The sequence below is a fragment of the Quercus lobata genome, chromosome 8 (genome assembly GCF_001633185.2).
Source record: "Quercus lobata isolate SW786 chromosome 8, ValleyOak3.0 Primary Assembly, whole genome shotgun sequence".
NCBI lineage: Eukaryota > Viridiplantae > Streptophyta > Magnoliopsida > Fagales > Fagaceae > Quercus > Quercus lobata.
In genome coordinates this window covers 5,264,825-5,284,855 of record NC_044911.1, presented here as the reverse complement: position 1 = coordinate 5,284,855, position 20,031 = coordinate 5,264,825, and the positions used below count along the sequence as shown (strand labels likewise).

The following is a 20,031-nucleotide window of genomic DNA, read 5'->3' as shown; positions in this document are numbered from 1 at the left end:
TATAGTTTTTTTTTTTTTTTGGCTGAATGCTTGTATTAGGAAGTGGTTGAAGTGACTTGAGTACTTATAAAAAGGAAATTGACTGCAATTAAAAAATCAACCTTAATGAAAGTGCTGGGGCACTCATTAACTAGACCCATGTTTTCACTTTTTTTTTTTTAAATTTGATAATTCGATAGTTATAATGGGAGATAGAAAATTTAAACTCTGAATGTTTTTATTAGAAACACTAAAAGTGTCAATTGAGCTACAAGACTCTTGGCTATAAGTTCTCATATTAGTCTTAAAAAATATTGGGAGTGGACTATTTTATGAGTTTAATTAATCAAAATATCAGATCTAACAAGAGCTATACTTTGGATTTGTCTACCTACTAATAATCCTTTAATGTGAATCGTAAGTAAAATTTTAAATTTAAAAAATTCACAAACACCTAACAAATTTACATCATATAAAAAATTGTTATCTTATAACTTTGTCTACATTAAAACATAGCTGGGTATTCACGTGAATGATTTGTCATTATTCAGATTGGTATCAAGTATTTGCGTTTATGTGTTCATCAGCACATGTGTGTTGCTTTTATAAATTTTGCCACCCTTGAAATTAAATCCCAGCTCTGCCATTGATCCTATGTCAAGTTCGTACGTACACTGATATTTTGATAAGTAAGATGTTTCTTTATTGCGGTGTTGGCGTTTTAATCCATTAAAAACACGTTTAGTCCATTAAAAACACGTTTAGTGCTTAGTGATTTTTTTTTTTGGTTGAGAAAAGTGCTTAGTGAATTCTGGTTGTTCAATAATATTTTTGTAATTTTGTTACATGCAGGCTTTATAAACACTAATAGCAGATCTGCACAATGCTCCAAAAAATTTTGACGATTTGTTTTTTTTTTTTTGGTTAAAATATTTGATGATTTTTTTTTTTTTTTCTGTTAAGTAAAAAATTAAAATAGTATATGAGACTTATAAGTATTAGTCTCAATCCCTTCTTAAAATGAAATGATTATTTTCTAATAAAATATAGTCAATACAATATATATTAAATTTTGTAAATTAAGCTATCTATATATTTGTTATTAGAAAGTGTTTTTAATTTTGTATTTTTTTTTAAGAAAATATAATATATTTTACATTCAATTACAATATAATGCGAGGTATTTTGTAAATAAATTATTGTGTGATTGGATTTTTTTTCTAGTACTTCATACAAATGGTTTGTCCTTTATACGTCTTGAATGGCTAAAGAAGGAAACATGTATAAGCAAATCCATCACTTAATATTAGGAAAAAAAAAAATACAAAACTTTAATAACATAAGAAAAATATAATTTTAGCAAGATACTTATCGATATTACACTGAAAATTTGACATAATTGTCAATTAAACAGACTCCTAAAGCATCATCAAAGAGGACAAAATGGACTGAGGTCAACTAAACAGATTGAAGTGGACTAGAGTGGACCAAAATGGACCAATGGACCAAAATAGACTAAAATAGATTGAAATAGACCAACGTGGACCGAATTGGTAAGAAGTGGACCAAATTGGATGGACAAAAGTGGACCAGATGGACTGAAGTGGATTGAAATAAAACGAATGGACTGAATGGATTGAAGTGGACCGAAAAGAACTGAATGAACCGAAATGCTATGTTGATGTGGTTCAACATGAGCATAACAATAATAAATGTTATTCTTAAGCTTTTAGGTATTATATAGATGAATTGCAGATCTTGTACACATAAGTATATGTAGGCTACAAATACAAAATACAATCACTTGCAAGAGTTCTCTCTCTCCCCAGGCAAATGGTCAAAGAAATTGTGGGGTAGCTTAAATGAAGTAAAAAAATACACAAATGATATTTAATGCTCATGAGATCACCTTTCTTTTGTTACTTAGAAGGGCTAGAAAAACTAATGCAGCCTACATTAATTTTATATCAAATGTTAGTTGCTGGCTTTGGCATTATAGCTCAAAATCGCTACAACTCACTTCAATTTCAATGTATGCGCCATGAGATTTAACCCAAGTTTCCATACGTAATTGCCTAGATTGGTTGTAAAAGTAACTTGAAGGAAGACTTTGGAAAGGTAAGAGGTTGTTCTGCTTCAACACTCTCTAGTCTGACCAAAAAACCCTAAAAAGTTAAATTGTGGAAGAGCATCCTAGCAATAAATTACGATACTTACAGCTTGTAGAAACATCGGACAAAATTGCCTTATGCCCTTTTCACCCAAATTATATAGCTTTATGCCCCTCTTCCCAAACTAATTTGGGAAATGCCCCTCTTTTAAAACTCGACTTTCTCAAAATCGAGTTAAGCCCTATAATGACGTTTTTAAGGACCTGTAGTAACGTTTTAAGGACCTATAGTGAAGTTTTGTAACCTGATATAATTGCCTATAATTCGATTTCATGGATATCGAGTTACAAAACGTCACTGTAAGTCCTTAAAACGTCACTATAGGTCCTTAAAAACGTCACTATAAGGCTCCATAAATTTTTTTTTTAACTCAATTTTGAAAAAATCGAGTTACAAAAGAAGGGCATTTCCCTAATTAGTTTGGGAAGAGAGGCATAAGGCTATATAATTTGGGTGAAAAGGGCATAAGGCCATTTTGTCCTCGAAACATCAAAGCCATACTAAAGACAGAAAAACCTGTGGGCAGATCGCCAAATGCCACATTGTTGAGAAGGTGAAATGGATGATGATTTATATAATTGTCTAAGATGTTGGTTGAAACAAACCACTTCCTGGTAAGAGCCTTAATCAATATTGGCAACCAGGAATGGATTTACCAACACAAAGTTAATGGAAGTTACCGATAAGAAATATCAAGACTAAGCTAAGAACATATGTAATATGGAATCTTAGTTATTAATACATTTCAATTTCACAGAGGACTTTTTTTTTTCTTTTTTTTTTTTTGTGGTATCGTAAGAGACAAATTATCAAACACATAGAAGGCATAAACAATGCATACAAGATTTAAGAGGTTCAATACCATTAGTATGTTTGGAAGTTTGGAGAGAAAGGAGAGTAAAGAGTAAGGGAGAAAGTAGAGGAGACTAGACGGGAGAGGAATGGTTACCCTCAATTAGATATTTTAAATTTTTTTATAGGAGATATTTTAAAAATTAAGAAAAAGGAGAATAGATATTTTAAAAATTAAGAAAAATGAGAACAGATGATCATCTAGTTGTATTAAAAATTAAGTAGGTGAGGAGAGCAGAAAAGAATGGTCATATAAATTGATATCTGTTATTAATTCATCATAGGGGTAAATTGGAAATTAAAATTTTAAAATAAATGGAATCCCTTCCCTCTTTTCCAAATTCTTCCTATTTAAAAAAATTAAAATTAAGGTACCTTGTAAAAAAATAAAATGAAAATTGGGAGGATACACAACATAGGCATAAATACGTCCTCCCCCCGCCCCAATTTAAAAAATTCCAAATAAGATTTATTAAACCCTCAATATTTCATTCATTTCTACTCCCCTCCATCCAAAAACACTATAAGTCTACGTAGACAAGTCGTGTTTGGAATGATCCACTATAATCAACAAGTTACATTGATCTTTTACTCAAGTTTTATCACACAACTTGAGCTTAGACTACAAATTAAGAGAAATACAAGCTTACCTCAATGACCTCTACAAAAACCAACTTCACCACAATAAAATCTTTCGAACAACACATTAAGAAATAATCCCAAATACCTTTGAAATACTTGCTTTAATAGGTTTCAAAGTCCATGGTAAGAGAAAGAAAAGCTCATACTCTAACGATAATCTCTCACACTTGTAACCTTCTATATTGGCCTTGAGATTTTGGGCAAAGAAGTGGTAAAAATAAGTCTTCATGGGTATTGGAAGTTTCTATAGAGTAGGTCTTTGGTTTTTTCTTTTTGTGGTTGGAGAGCGGGGAGGGGGGTGGCAGCTGACAAAACTTCGACCTTCCTTGAATAAGGGTGTGTTTTCCACTTTTCCATGCCTAATCAAGGACCAGATCTAATTTTCATGTTTAAACCCTTTTTCATTTTGAATTCTAGTATTTTTATGATTATGATTTGAAATATTCCATTTTTTTTTCTTCTGATATAAAATCAATTATTCATTGATATAAAGAAAATGTTAGAAGCCAGCGCAAGACCATCCCAGAACTAAATTCCAACATGCCACACAATCTTAAAAAACAAACAAAACATGGAATTCCTGTATATATATATATATATATATATATATGCTCATCATATATGAGCACGATTATTCTTTGAAGAAGTAAGCAACTTCTATACATACAAATTATTGTGCAACTTCTAAGACAAGCATATATAAAACAATAGTACAATAATATTCTAGGGAATTTTTTTTTCAAAACACATCAACCACCCCTTAATTGCTTTAATTTCATCTTCCTCTTGATGTTTAATTATTACTCCCTTCTCTTCTTTAGATACTATTCTCCTTTAACCAAGCTTACAAGCCATTGAAGTTTTCTAGACTTGGAAACAAGATATCCCAACCAAGCTTACAAGCCATTGAGGTTTTCTAGACTTGGAAACAAGATATCCCATAGCTATCCCGTACACGAATCCACATCCATACCCCATCATCACCGCCTTCCAACCAAATCCACTTGTAAACTTTAAATCGTTGTCCTCTTCAGATGATGGTGGCTCAACAATCCTACATTTCTTCGACAATGGAAATCCACACAATCCTTTGTTCCCAATGTATGAGTTGTTTTGAAATGTATTAAATTGTAGGCCTTGAGGTATGGGTCCTATAAGTTTGTTTTGTGAAAGGTTTAAAACAGCTAAAAATGTTAAACTTGTTAATTGCATTGGAATGGAGCCATTGAGCATATTTGAAGAGAGGTCTAAGGATTCAAGTAGCAACAAATTTCCCAACGATGATGGGATATAGCCAGTTAGGCTATTGTGGGAGAGGTTGAGCTCTCGAAGAAACTGAAGTTTTCCAAGTACTTTTGGAATTTTCCCATGGAACTTGTTGCATGAGAGGTCAATGGTAGTGAAGATGGTTAAGATTCTCTCTAGCTTACGTTCATGCCCTTTCCATACCACCATTACTGAGTCTTGGTAATAGTCTTCCCCAATATATTTCAATGAAACTTCATTTTCATTGACTGTTTTTATAGCTTTCAATCCTTCAAAAAAATTGGAAGTTAAATGACCCATAAAATTATTTTGAGAAAGGTCAATTATTCGCAACATAGCAAAAGATGAGTTGGCCTTGAAATCTTCAATTTGACCATAAAATCTATTGCACCTCAAGACAAGAACTTGTAGCTTTGGAAGCGCTTCCAACCAATAGGGGAATGAATCAGTTATTTTGTTATTTCCAAAGTCTAGAACTTCCAACTTTTTACAATTGACCAAAGATTTTGGTAATGACCCTTCCAATTGATTGTGATTAAAGACAAGAGTTCTCAAGCTTTTGCACTTTGCAAACATTTCAGGGATGGTTCCATGGAATCTATTTGTTCGCAAATCCATCACCGAGAGAAAATCACTCAAGTATCCCAAACATCGTGGAATTGTACCAGTTAGATTGTTAAAGGAGATATCAAGGATTTGGAGGGTTAGATTGCAAATTGAAGAAGGTATTTCCCCGGTCAATTTATTGTTTGAGATAGAAAAGAAAACCACGGAAGATGGTGGAACAGGAAAAGTTCCTTGAAGAAAGTTGGCATGAAGATCAAGATTTTCTAAATTCTGTCCTGGAATTTGCTCTATACTTGTCAGAGAGTTATGAGAAAGATTTAATGATTTCAAATTCCCTAGCTCTTTAAACATCCATTTTGGGACTTGGCCTTTGATCCTATTGTTAGATAGGTCTAAGGTGTCTAAGAACAAGGTTCTTAAGTATGGAAATTTAGTTATGTTGCAAGATGCTAGTTTCAGGTATTTAAGTTTGGGGAAGGTATACTTTAAATTGTTGTTGATGCTCAAAGACAGACTGTTATAGGATAGGTCTAGAAAATCGATTTCATTGAGCTTTGAGAACATATCAAATTCTATAGTGCCACTCAGATTATTTGAAGAAATATCAAGCTTCTGAAGTTTCACCAGATTTGAGATTGACTTTGGAACAGAGCCATTTAGCCTGTTATTATATAACAAAAGAATCTCCAATGACTTGGCATTTTGGAATTCACCAATTTGACCAATAAGGTGGTTAGAATTTAAGTCTAAATTTGTGAGTTTTGTGAGCTTGGTCAAAAAATCTGGAAGTGTACCTTCAAAATTGTTGCCTCCGAGGTCCAGAAAAGTGAGATCCTTTAGATTTGAGAGTGATGATGGAATGTGGCCAATGAAGCTGTTAGATGAAAGGTAACAATAAGTAACTTTCGTGAGGTTTCCAAAGGACTCGGGTATTGATCCTGTAAAATTGCAATTCCATTAGATTCAAAAGTATTTTAAAGGATTGGATGTTGCCCACATGAAAGTGATGATGGGATCTTACCACTTAACTTGTTGCATCGGAGATTCAAGAAAGACAGGTTCTTGAGGTTTGAAAGTGATGATGGCAACTCACCAACAAAATTGTTACCTGATAAATCTAATTCAGTAATTTGCGTAAGGTTACCAAATGACGCAGGTATCAAGCCATTGAAATTGCACTGAGATAATCCCAAATGCTTTAAGAATTTTAGATTGTCAATGGAATTTGGCAATGGTCCTGAGAAACCTGTGGTAGAGACATCCAAAAACATCAAGGGATTGCTCCAATTTGTCGTTGGGAAAGCCCCTCTGAGTTCAGGATTACAAATTAAACTGAGCTCCCTTAGGTTTGGTAGGCGGAAAATGTTATATGGTAAGTTGCCATGCAATCCACAACCATTGAGACTAAGGACTGTCAAAGAAGAGGACAGATTCATCAAAGAATCAAGCAAAACTAGTGACATCTGAACACCATCAAGACGGAGTTCTCTTAGCTTGGTCAGATTTTGAACAAGCCTCCTCATGACAGATGTATTGAGACTAACTTGTTTATTGCCAGAGAGATCTAGTGAGGACAGTTTGGAGAGTTTAGATAGTTCATGTGGGACTTGACCAGAAAACTCAGAAGAAGAAAGATCAAGTTTTTCCAACTTAGCAAACTGACCAAAGCCAGATGAAATCGGTGAATTGAAGAAGTTGAAAGCAAGGTTGAGCTGTTGCAAGTTAGGGAGAAGAAAGAGGCTACTATTGGAATGAATGGTGCCTTGAAGCTCACTGCAACTAAGGTCAAGGCCAATCACGTCTCTCCCCATTGTATCACACGTAACCCCATCCCATGAGCAACAATCTCTGCCCTCCTTCCAAGACTCTTTCTTTTGATCACAGTCATCAGAATATTTGGAAGAAGAAGAAGTTGGATAAGAATGAAGTTGCTTAAATTTGAGCAACGCTGAGCTCTGCTCTTGGGAACATGATAGTGTAGAAGAAGAGGAGAAAGATGATGAAGAAGTAGGTTGAGAATGCAAGAGAAACACGAGGAAAAAGAGTTGAGAGAGACATATTATTAAGCAACCCATAGTTCTTAATGAGATTGTAAGAAATGTCTATGACTGCTTAGAATGGAGAGCCGGAATGTGGATTTTTATAGGGAAAAAGTTTGGTCTACTCCCACCACCACCAGCTTGAAAACGCGAAGGAAAAAAGGATGCAAATGGAATGTGTGTCATTTCTTTTTTTCTTATTCGTCTCTGTACTTGAAATTTTGAACAGCGAAGCACCGTCATTGTCAGCTTAACCACTATTAAAGTTTGGTAAGAATAAAAATGATGGTGACTTTTTATTTTTTAAGTCACGGTCTTTTTTATATATTATTTATTATTTTTTAAAGTCACCGTCAATTTGATATTTACCAAACTTTCTTTTTTGATAAATATGTACCAAACTTTTTTTATCTTTGAAGTCACCATCATTTTGATATGTACCCAAGTTTAATGGCAGCTGAGCTGAACATGAACATATATAAAAATGAATAAAAATATGCCAGCTGACTACTTTTTTTGAAAAAAAAAAAATAAACTCTTATAAAAAATTAGACACATAGAATGTTGTAGTTTTGTAAAACATGAAGTGAAACACTTAAAATACAGTAGAGAATTTCTGTTCATAAAAAAATTCAAAATCAAATCAAAATCGTCTTCATATTGACCAAACTTTTTTTTTTTTGGATAGTTATGATATGCTACTAATTTTGCAGCTCAAATCCTTTCCGCCTTAAACCCCAAGCAATTGATGTGAGTTTGGAACAACAGGCTGTGGTGCTTTAATAATCATCTTTTGGCTCTTCGACGATGGGAAAAAGGAATGTCAGTCAGGTCTGTGACATTCCTGAAACAACCCTTCTAGATTTAAGTGTGGGAGTTGCCCTTTGACCTAATTAATGAGGAGGCAAGCAGTGATATTGGCAGGAGCATAGGGGAGTTGGTGGAGGTGGATTGTAAAGCGTTCAAATTGGACCAATCCAGATTCCTGCGAATACGAGTTGAAGTCCCATTGAATAAACCTCTCAAGCAAGGAGGTCCAGTGATCAGCCCGGAAGGAGAGACATCTTGAGTGGCCTTTAGGTATGAACGATTAGTTGGTTGGTGCTACAACTGTGGGTGCATTGGCCACGACCAAAAAGAATGTACGCTACCGATGGACACAGTGAATGGAGAGAAATTGTATGGTGAGTGGCTCAAAGCAGGTCCTCGGGGGCAAACAATGGAAGCAGGCGGGGAACAGAACCATGCACGTCGAAACCGAATCTTCCCAAATGCTCAACCTCAAACCACAGCAACGCCATCACCACATGAAACCGTGAAGCCAAAATCGAAAAAATCGATGGGTCAAATGAGTTTAATGCCAACTTGATATTTGCGGAGTAACAATCACGATCTCTTCATTCCCATAACGTCCCAGTTACGTTATCACAGCTCCACACAATAAATATGGCAGTTACAGGTCCATAGAAGTCTAAAATCGAAACAATTAAGTCCCACAATGGATCAGAAATTCAACATAGCTGGACATGCCAAATACGACACCATCAATTACCCCAAAATCAAAGCCCACAATAATGACCACTGAGAATCAAGGAACTGAGTTATTCTCGGTCCCAATTAGCTATGGCACCACACAAACACACTCCCAAACCCTAAACACACCCTCACGTGACCAACCTAAAGACCCAAAAACAAAAAACACGAGGAAAAAAATCACCCGTTCCCCAGCCATAGAAAGAACCAGACCCTCATAGCCTAGCTTATTGACAGTGGGCAAAAAAAGATAGAATGAGAGCACAGACCATGGGAAGGAAGAAGGTAAGCGGACCAAGTTCAGGGACAAAACAATACAAACTGATTTACCAACGATGGAGGCTGATGCTCAGCCCCACCGATCACAATGATCACCATAAGCTGGAACTGTCGGGGGCTTTGGAACCGCCATGCAGTTGAAGCCCTTAATGAATTGGTGAGGAAAAAGGCTCCCATAATTTTGTTTCTCATGGAAACAAAATTGACTTTCTATAAAATGGAACCAATTAAAATAGAGTTGGGGTTCTCTGCTATGCTTGCTATGTCATGTGATAGCTGTAGGGGGGGGGGGGGACTAGCACTACTTTGGAAAGCACATGAAGTGACCATAGACACATAGACCTACTCACCCAACCATATTGATGTGAGAGTTCATACATATGATTCACTGTGGAGATTAACAGGGATATATGAGCACTCAGAGGAAGAACTTAAAGGCGAAACATGGAGACTTATGAGACATCTACATGCTCAAGCATCTCTCACTTAGGTATGTTTAGGTGACTTCAATGAAATCTTGTCCTCTAATGAAAAGAACGGTGGCAACCTTAGACTGATGGGAGCACTGATGGGATTCCGACAAACTCTCCTCCATTGTGGGCTAGTTGATTTGGGGTTCAATGGCTATTGCTTTACATGGAGGAACAGTCTAGTTGGATCAGCTTTTGTTGAGGAAAGATTAGACAGGGTAGTTGCAACATCGGAGTGGAGAGAGATGTTCCCAAGAACCAAAGTGAGACACATTCCAACATCCTACTCTGACCATTATCCTATTATGATGGACATGGATCCACCTACCCAACCCAAGCAACGAAGACACAAATTCCAGCAGTTTGAAGAGAAGTGGGTAACCCATACGGATTGTGAGACAATAATTTGAGATTCTTGGAATCAAACACAGCCCCAAGGCAGCTCCATGTACTGCCTATTTATTAAAAAAAAAAAAAATGTAGAATGAACCTTATAGCATGGAGTTGAGTCACCTTTGGGAACACCAGAACTCGGCTGGATGCAAAACAAGGAGAACTAATAGAATTGATGGAGTCCGGCTATGGGCCAAATATTGAGAAGATACACGTGGTGAAAAAGGAGATCAATGAACTCTTACACCATGAAGAGGTATTTTGGAGACAACGATAGAGATCCATATGGTTACCAGCGGGATATAAAAATACGAAATTCTTCAACGAAAGGGCGAGCCAAAGAAGAAGGAAGAACAACATTGTGAGGTTGTATGATAGGGATGGAGTGAGGCAAACTAATGAGGATAAAATAGCCAACATAGTAGAGGAGTACTACAAGCAACTATATACATCCTCCAATTCAAGGGATGTGGAAGATATGATTGAATCAGTGGACCAGGTGGTGACGGAGGGAATGGCCCAATCCTTGACCCGCACACATACAGAGGAAGAAGTGAAGACTGCTCTTTTCCAGATGCACCCATCCAAATCACCAGGGCCTGATGGTATGTCACCTTTCTTTTTTCAAAAATTCTGGCATATTGTATTGCTACTATATTATTTGTTTTACACTCAGGGAGATACTTAAGAAAAATGAATTATGCGCATTGTAAGGACACGAAAATTAGGGGCCTAAATCTACTTAGAATAGTGAAGCCTGTACCACCTAACTAGGCCCAAACTGATAAAAATTTGTTTAGAGAGTGGATAAAATAAGTCGGGCTCAAGTCCGAAGATTCAAACAAGAAAGGAATGAACAGTAGTTAAAAACAAGTATATTGATGGTTCTTTACAAGCTTGCCAAGGATGATGTTTTTATGCAAGGATACACATAGTTCTCTCTCTCTTTCTTCTTACTGTTCTTGTTCTAATATCTTTTTCTTGATTTTTTCCGCCCCGTTTCATCTGGAAGTTCTCTTCCTTTATATACTCCCATGCTTCTTGCATCCTAGTCCTCTATTTGCAATCCTCTAAGTCCTCCTTAGGACACTTGTCCCATTAGATTCCTGTTGAAGGTGGTAGAATGAGCTACTTAGTTGTGAATCTACTGTTCAGGGGTCATTTCCTCATCAATGCAGCTGATAAAACTATTGCCAATCATTTAATGCGGAGGTAGTAGATGAGCTTTCACAGGAAACTTCTTTCAACTACCTCGAATCTCTCCCTAAACTCCATTCTCTCCATCCAGATTTCCAGGAGGTATTTTGTCTCTTCCCCTCCTCTCCACGGGCGACCCCCCTCTTCAGGGTAAAAGTGCTTCCTCCCGATGAACGAACGATGGTCACAGTGGTTTTATCCTTCCTCGGTCCTTGGGCCTCCACACGCATATTGTTCTCATTCCCAAAAAAATCAACCAGAATATATTACGGAGTATCTCCTTATTAGTTTGTGTAATGTTGTATCAAGGATTATATCTAAGGTTCTAGCTAACCAGATGAAACCAATTTTACCCAATGTAATATCTGACTCACAAAGTGCTTTTGTGCCTAATAGACTCATAACAGATAATACTACAGTTGCTTTTGAAATGCTCCATCGTATGAGAAACAAGAGAAAAGAAAGTACTAATTAAGCTACAAGATAGCCCTTGGTCATGTTGACCAAACTTGAGTGTTGTTTAGGTTGAAAAAAAAAAAGTATTTTATGAGACAATCTCATGATACTTCTTCTAACGACATATGTAGGTCTCATCCCATATATATGTATCCTATACGCTATGAGAAATTACACTTTACCATTATATATAAACTATTCCCCAAATTATACTTTACACCTTGACCTTTCAAAATACACAATTAGAACTTTAAATTATAACTCAAGTTACACTTTGCATCACGCCGTCAACTGAGCTATTAACTTGGACGGAAAAATATGACATTATGTGAAAAGACACAATTATCCCTTCTCTCAATTCCTTAAAAACAAATGAGAAATTATACTTTATCACCTTAAACTATATTCCCGATTACACTTTACATTCTAAACTTTGGTTTTTAATCCAAGACATAAGCAAAATTGACGGCGGAGTGCAAAGTGTAACACGAGTTAATTATAATTTAAGTAGAGTGTTAACCATGCATGGTACAGAGTGTAACTTGATATATAGTTTAAGGTAGTAAAGTGTAATTACTCCAAATACTCTTTCATTAAAATCTCAACAGAAGCACTTGACTTGGAAACTTTAAATCTTTCTATTTTTTATTTTTTAATATATAGAAATATTACTATTTTTTTTTTGAAAGAATATTACTATTCTTTGTTGGGAAGCAAGTTGCTTAAAGATTTTTTTTTTTCTTCTCGCTGAAAGTTGCTCAAAGATTTCGGCCATTGGAAAAATCTTCGGATAGTGTCCTTGACTTCTTGACGTGTAGAAGACTTTAGCTTATTTTGGACCATCTAGATCGAGATAGTCTTCTTTTTTTTTTTTTTCGTTATAAATCTAGATCTATAGTCGGCATCAACTAACGAAATTCTATTTAATAATAAAATTATAAAAGACTGACTAGCAGCATCGTTATTTCCATAGCCATGCTTTGTCAAAAAATAAAAATAAATAAATCCACTAATGACCGATATAGAAGGCAAGTTTTCATTTTCATTACAACTAGTCGCTAACCCGTGCGATGCATGGGAAAGCTAGTGTATAAAGATGTAAGCTATTCTTTTTCTCTTCCTCTTTGCTTGTACATTAGGATTCCAGTTTTATAGCTTCCTATCATTGATATGAAATATTAATCTTGATATGAAACATTAATTTACATAATAAAAAATAGAAATCAAACATAATTTTAAAATAAAATGAAGAATTAAATCTTTAACATCCTCAATTATCCATAAAATGTATGAAACACAAATTTAAAGAACTACTTAATCAATATTTAAAATAAATTGAAAGACAACTTTAAAGTGTTTTTTGTATTTTCTTCCTTTGTTGCTTCGTAGTAGACACTGAATATGTCCTTTGGTTTTCCTTGAGTACAGATGTTAGTGTGAGTTGCATGTTGCTTTTGAATTCTATACCTAATAAGAGAAATGACATATATAATGTTAATATCATATTAGTTATTGTGTATTTTAATATAAAAAGTAAACATTTTCATTTTGTGTACCCCTTGGGATTGGGAAGCATGCCTTTTTGTTGCAATTGTTGCACCATAAAAATTCATCTCTTGATTTTACCTTTTTACAACATACTTCACAACAAATAAAATACCAACCAGAATTATATATCTTAATGTTTATAATCTTTCCCTAACAGGTAAAGATAGTTTCCTAGAAATTGAATTTGATATCAATCAATTCATAATTTTATAGTTAAATTTTGTAAAAGCAGGTCTATATTACATAAAGCAATGTTAAGGACACAATGTTATTGTTCAAGGTTTTCTTTTTTCTTACCTCATTACCAGAGTCCCACATAACTTTTGTTATTTCACTTATGGATCTTCTGTTGATGTTCATCTCTTCTTGAATTGTCACTTGTGGTTTGAATTGCTTTGGCATTTGTACTATTGGTTGGTTATTTTCCACCAGCCTATTATATTATATAAAGATGTTAGACATAGTATTGTAGAGATTGTAATACATTAAAAATGTGAATCCAAATAAATATAAACTCTTGTTCCACTTGTTGACAATAAGTTATACTCTCCTGCAATGCACGGGATTCATTAAAAAAAAAAAACAATTATCTATATATAAACATATATCTGTGGTACAATAATGAATACACTGATGTATATATGACATTGTACAATTCAGCATTCAGCTTGAAATGCAGTGGCCTTTTCTTTCTTCCAATGTAAACGCACTGCATCTCAGGGCTGGTAGAGCCAATTAAATTGACCTTATTAAACACTTTCATACCATCACAAAAAGGCCATTCATACATAAAATGTAATGGTCGACGTTGAAACTGAAAAGATGAGCTGGAGAATTGAGATTGTTAATTTCAGGCCCATCAATGGACCCTTCTATCACATGTAATTGTTGGACACTTCTTAAGCAAGGAGGGTATGGACAATGCACAGAACACATGACATTACAGCTTCAATATTTATAGATTCAATTTATTTACAGAGGATCCATTATCTCTTGAAGGCTTTGATAGTTTTTAGACCCCTTAAAACAATTGATTTAACCTAGTTAATTAGCCAAGTTGTTACTTAGTCCAAATTCCAAGTCTAGGTTATCACAATCAAACAATCATATCATGCATAACAGCGGAAAATAAATAAGACAATGATATGATCACCCAGGAAACCGAACCGGTAAAAACCTGGGGAGGATTTGACCTAGCTATCCTCAAGGTAAACTTGAATCCACTATCTTGAAAGAATCGAAGTTCATACAAAAGGACTTACAAGCACCCCCGCTTGACTTCCTAATGCTACCAACCAGTAGAACTTACTGACACGACCACGTGCAAGCTCCGAATCCACGGACTCCTTCTTTCTTGGATTCCCACCAGCTACAAGCACCCCCGCTTATGTATTCTTTAAGCTTTAATGGCAGCAACTGAATTGATCATCAAGGTGTAGAAAATATCTCCTCCTTGAAAACCCTAAGTTTGTGTAAAGGAAAGCTCCTCTAGATCTCACAAGAGATTTACACAAACCGCAATATGAGCAACACTAAAACGTGGCTAGGGTTTGCCTTTTATACTTAGAACAAATAAGAAACCCTAAAAACGTTTAAAAAAAAATAGGGCTGAGTTGGAAAATTCTGCAGAAAAGCGATCTGCCCGAGCTTCGATCGGTTGAGCCTAAGCTTCGATCGATCGAGCCAAGCCGAAAGCCACAGTGCTTCCTGCTTTAAACTCGATTCCAACTTTACATTGACATACAACTTTGAGCTAGCTTTAAACACTTCTAAACACATTGTTTTGATCATGGTTTGCCAACAATACAAATTAGAGTTCTAAATACATAAAATCCTAAACTTTAGAACCTAACAGGCTTGAAGTGCTAGCTAGAAGTTAGTTTAGCTACCTCTCATTTTATTCTAAGATTTTCGTAGATCATTTATGGCATGCAACAAAGGGCTCATGCAACTACAACAAGATTTGAAACACATTGAATTTAGATCAAATATTCATACTTATAACAGTAGAATAATAACGGTTTGTCAGCCATCAATATCACAAAGTTTGTGCTAGATATTTAGTTAGATTTCCCAGCAAATAGAAATGAAAGACAATATGTTTAAAATAGGGCATTTTCATCACAATTAGAAACCTAAAATAAACTTAAAATCTCAAGTAACAAACACCCAATCGTGCATAAATTACAATAAGAATTTAGACATTGGCAGCCATACGTGAACCCAGATAAGAATTCACAAAATTAAATCCAATAACCCAATTATTGGAAGCACCTGTCCAGAGCTACACGCCGTAGTTATAATGATATCACGAATGTGCAAAGACTAAATTACTAGAGCCAGCTAGGTATATTATATGTAAAACGGTACTTGTGTTCTGATATTTTCATACCCTAACACTATTTACTACTAATATTTTATATGGCAAATACTTCTGTTATAAAATAAACTTCAAAATCCAAATCGAGCCACAGTATTGCATATACAGTTTAGATTAAACTTAATAAACCAATAAGAAAAACCCACAGGGAATTCAATAATCAAATAGAAAATAACAAACTGAATCTGAGTTTCCAGTAAGTTATACAACTTCTTATTTGGATGCTTACATAATAATTCAGGCAAAACACTTTGTATTTCAAACAATATCTTATAGGAATTAAGAAACTCCAACCAAGGCTACTAATAATAACAAAAAAAATAAAGAAAAGTACAAATCTCCAACCAAATAGAAAAAGGAATTAAAATACAAAATAAGAAAATGTGAGAACCTGAGAGGAGGAGGATATAGTAGCATTGAAGTTTTATAGGTCAAACCACATATTGAGTAACCCCTTCCTGAAATTTGATATATATTAGAACCACACACAAAGCCAAACTACAGGTTTACAAATATCCTCATACTCAACTGCTTTAAATTTCAAATTCATAAATAATAATAAAAATTTCCAACCAAATTCAAAATTATAAACTACAAAATACAATCAACTCTAGAATACAAACCAAATTAAGAATTAATTATAAAGCAAGAAATAAAAATTTCATCAACACATTTTTAATTCCCTATTTCTCTATAATGAAGAGGCAGAAGGCTGGCATTTTAGGTAGCCAACTAATTATTCAACCAAACAGATGATTAAGCTAAGGTAAATCGGATATGGTAAAAAAACCTAAATAGCAAATAAAGCAGAACTTGAAGATAAAGCAAAACCTGTAGGATTGTTGTCAGATTTTGAGGGTTGGGAGGCTCTTCAATACTATCTCCACTACGAAACCCATTCATATCCACAATATTTTCTTACAAAACCTGTAGAATTTGATTTTCTATTAGTGTTTCCCTGACTTCAACAAAAAGAGAATTGAGAGGAAAAAAGGGTTAGGAATTGAAATCCCTAAATTGACAAAAAAACCTAATTGAAGACAATAGGAAAAGAGATTAGTCATAGATTAATTGAGAAATACCCAGAGAGAATGATCTGATATGGCGGCCAGGTCGGAGATTGAAAACGTTGGCACCCATGGTCGAGCTTGGGTCTGCGTTTGAGAGAGGAACACCCATGGTCATGCTTGGGTCAACGTTTGAAAGAGGATAGATAACAATCTTTTGCTTGATTTGTTGTTTCTTCGTTGATTCTTTAGTCTACTAGCAAAATAGGTTTTTTTGAGGAGTTTTAATGGGTTTGCTTTTGGGGAAGAAAGAGAGGTTTTTTAATTAGGTTTGTTTTAGGAGTTTTATTGGGTTTGCTTTTGGGGAAGAAAGATAGGTTTTTTTTTTTTTTTTTTTTTTTTTTTTTTTTTTTTTTTTGAGAAACAAAAGATAGGTTTTTTAATATATCTAATATATATCAAATTGAAGCTACGGCCCACTATTAGATAATTAATATTTTATTAATTATTTTTTTATTAAAAAAATATAAATAAAAAATGTGATGTGGAAAATTGTGGAGAGAGCAAAGCTTCGGTTATATATATATATAGATAAGTCTAGATTCACCCATTTTCCTCTATCTTTTGTGTGTATTTGTTTCTCAAAAAAAAAAAAAAGTATGGATTCACCAATACAATTTAAAAAAAAAAAAAAGATTACAAATAAATTATACAAATTTTATAAAAGTCCCACTCAAAATCATTACTTAAGCAAAAAAATACATGAAATATTCTCCAGAATAAAATACTTATTTGGTATATGTAATAAATATTGTCTAAGGACTTTAAGTTTTGTCTACTAAGTTCCAACAATTCATCACTTCAAAATATGTGTTTAATATGCATAGGTTTTTTTTTTTTTTTATGTAAATTTTTTTCTTCAATTAATTGTTATTTTTCTTATTTTATAGTATTTTGTTATTTTTATTTAGATATCAATTAGAATAATAGTTTCTCAAATGATTCTTCATTGTTGTACTGCTTTGTTACTTGTGGATCAAATAACTGTTACATATTGTTAACCATTTAGTATATTCCTCTAGTTTGTTAGTATCGTAAGTTGTAAATTAAGTAATTTTTTCTAAATAAAATTTCATAAGGTTAAAAAGTTTTTTTTTTTTTTTTTTGAGAAAAAAAATTTAAAAGTATTAATAATGTATGTTTTTAGACCCCTTAAAACTCAAGTTGTTTAACCTAATTAATTTAGCCAAGTGATTACTTAGATAAATTATATTCAGATCTAGGTTAAAACAAAACAATCATATCATGTAAACAATGCGGAAAAGTAAATAACACAACGATATGATAACTCAGGAAAACCAAATCAATAAAAAATCTAGGGAAGATTTAAACTAGCTATCCTCAAGGTAAAACATATCCACTATGAAAGAATTGAAGTTTGTACAATAGAACTTAGACTACTAACGTCCTATTTCTATCTCGAGTAAAAAACTTACTACCACGACCACGTGACAGCTCCGAATCCACGGACTCCTTCTTTCCTTGATCCATAGCAACTACAAGTACTCCCACTTGTGTTTTTCTTTAAGCTCTTGAAACAGCAACTGAAGAGATCACCAAGTTCTTGCCATCAATCTTGATCTTGATAACTCTAAGTATGTATAAAGGTAAACACCTCTAGATCTCACAAGAGATTCACACACACAACATATCAACAACCTGTAAAACGTGGCTAGGGTTTTTCATTTTTTACTTGAAGCGAAACATAAAACCCTACACGTCATATGAGCTTGGGCTGAGTTGGAAATTCTGTAGAAAAAACAATCTGCACGAGCTTCGATCAATCGAGTCTAATTTTCGATCGATTGAGCCTTGCAGAAATTGAATAGTAATTTCTTGCAATTACTCGATTCCAACTTTACACATAAACACACTTTAAGCAGCCTAAATCTAGATTCTAAGTTTTGATCATGGTTTGCGAACATTACATATTGAAGTTCTAATACATTAAGTTCCTAATGCCTTAGAACCTAACAAATAAAGTAAAGATTATCTCAGTGAAGTAAAAAATATATGACTAATACCGTATAAATACTTTATTTAAATTTAATTTTTTATATTACACTTGTGAATATTTCAATTACTAAATAATATATGATTTATTCAATTTTTTATGATATAAAATATATATATGAAAACAAAAATGTTGATATTAAAAAATCTAAGAAAAGAAATTAGATTAAAAATTTCTTTGCACGCATTATTTTATTTATCTCTCCCAAAATATTAATAATTTACTCACATTTTTAAGTAAATAAGAAATACATACATATGGAAAAATTTTCTCTCCCTAGTAGGAGTTTCTCTCTCCACCTCTGTGTGGTCTTTACCCATCACCTCCATGTGATCTCTCTTTACCATCTCTGTGTGGTTCATCTCCACCTCCGTGTGGCACTTCTTTCAACTCTCTCATCTAAACATGTTTCTCTATCAATCTAACCCCTAAACTTAAAAGAGCCTTACCCACATTTCTCAAACCCATTTTCACGCATGCTTACTCAGGGAGGCGTCCACTCTCACCGTGGGTCTCTCCGTTAACTAAAACCGTTTTTTCCTTTCAATCTAACCCCATTAATCATTAGTCTTACCCCCTTTTCCTTACCCAATCTTGCGCGTCTACTTAGGGAGGCGACCAATTTGCTCACTAGTGGGTCCGGGCAGTTTGTCTCGGTACAGTGGTTAGTCGGCTCTCTCTTTATTGGCGGATTGTGAGAGAAAGAAAGAAGTTTTTTAGCAGAGAAGACTGAGAGGGAGCGAGAGAGGGAAGCTATCAATCGAACCTTCTAGTTGGCCCGATCAGCATCTGCAAGTGTACCTTTTCTCTCTGGTCCGTGGTTCTCCAACTCGCCCTCTCGGAGTTTGTCTTTTCGGGCCCTCCGGTTAGTGTGTGTACAAGTGCCTCATGGATGACTTGGGAGCTCAACCTTTCTTTTTGTGGGAGGTTTTCTCCAGCTTGTGAGGGCATTTTCAGTTTGGGTGTGATTTGGCTAGGGGTAGCTATTTCAAGGAAGCAGTAAGTAGCCTTATTTGTTGTAGTATTTCCTTTTGGCTTTTTAGGGATCTGAATTGGTTTTTCCCTTGCATTTGGTCCTGTTTATTGCTCCGTTTATACCTCTGGTTTTTCTTTACTCCTTTCTGGATATGCTTTGAATGGAATATGGTATGGAAAAATTGATATAACTGACGGGAGTA

At 34.4% G+C, this 20,031-nt stretch overlaps 1 protein-coding gene across 1 annotated transcript in view; it reads right to left on the bottom strand.

The window, feature by feature from the left end:
* The window catches only part of LOC115956173 (receptor-like protein 19), a 103,491-nt gene extending 95,939 nt beyond the window's left edge, over nt 1–7,552 (bottom strand). The window contains exon 1 of the mRNA XM_031074624.1: nt 7,262–7,552. Within this exon, the coding sequence (XP_030930484.1) occupies nt 7,262–7,552 (291 nt within the window). The remainder of the gene's footprint in view (nt 1–7,261) is intronic.
* Between the last annotated feature and the right edge of the window lie 12,479 nt (nt 7,553–20,031).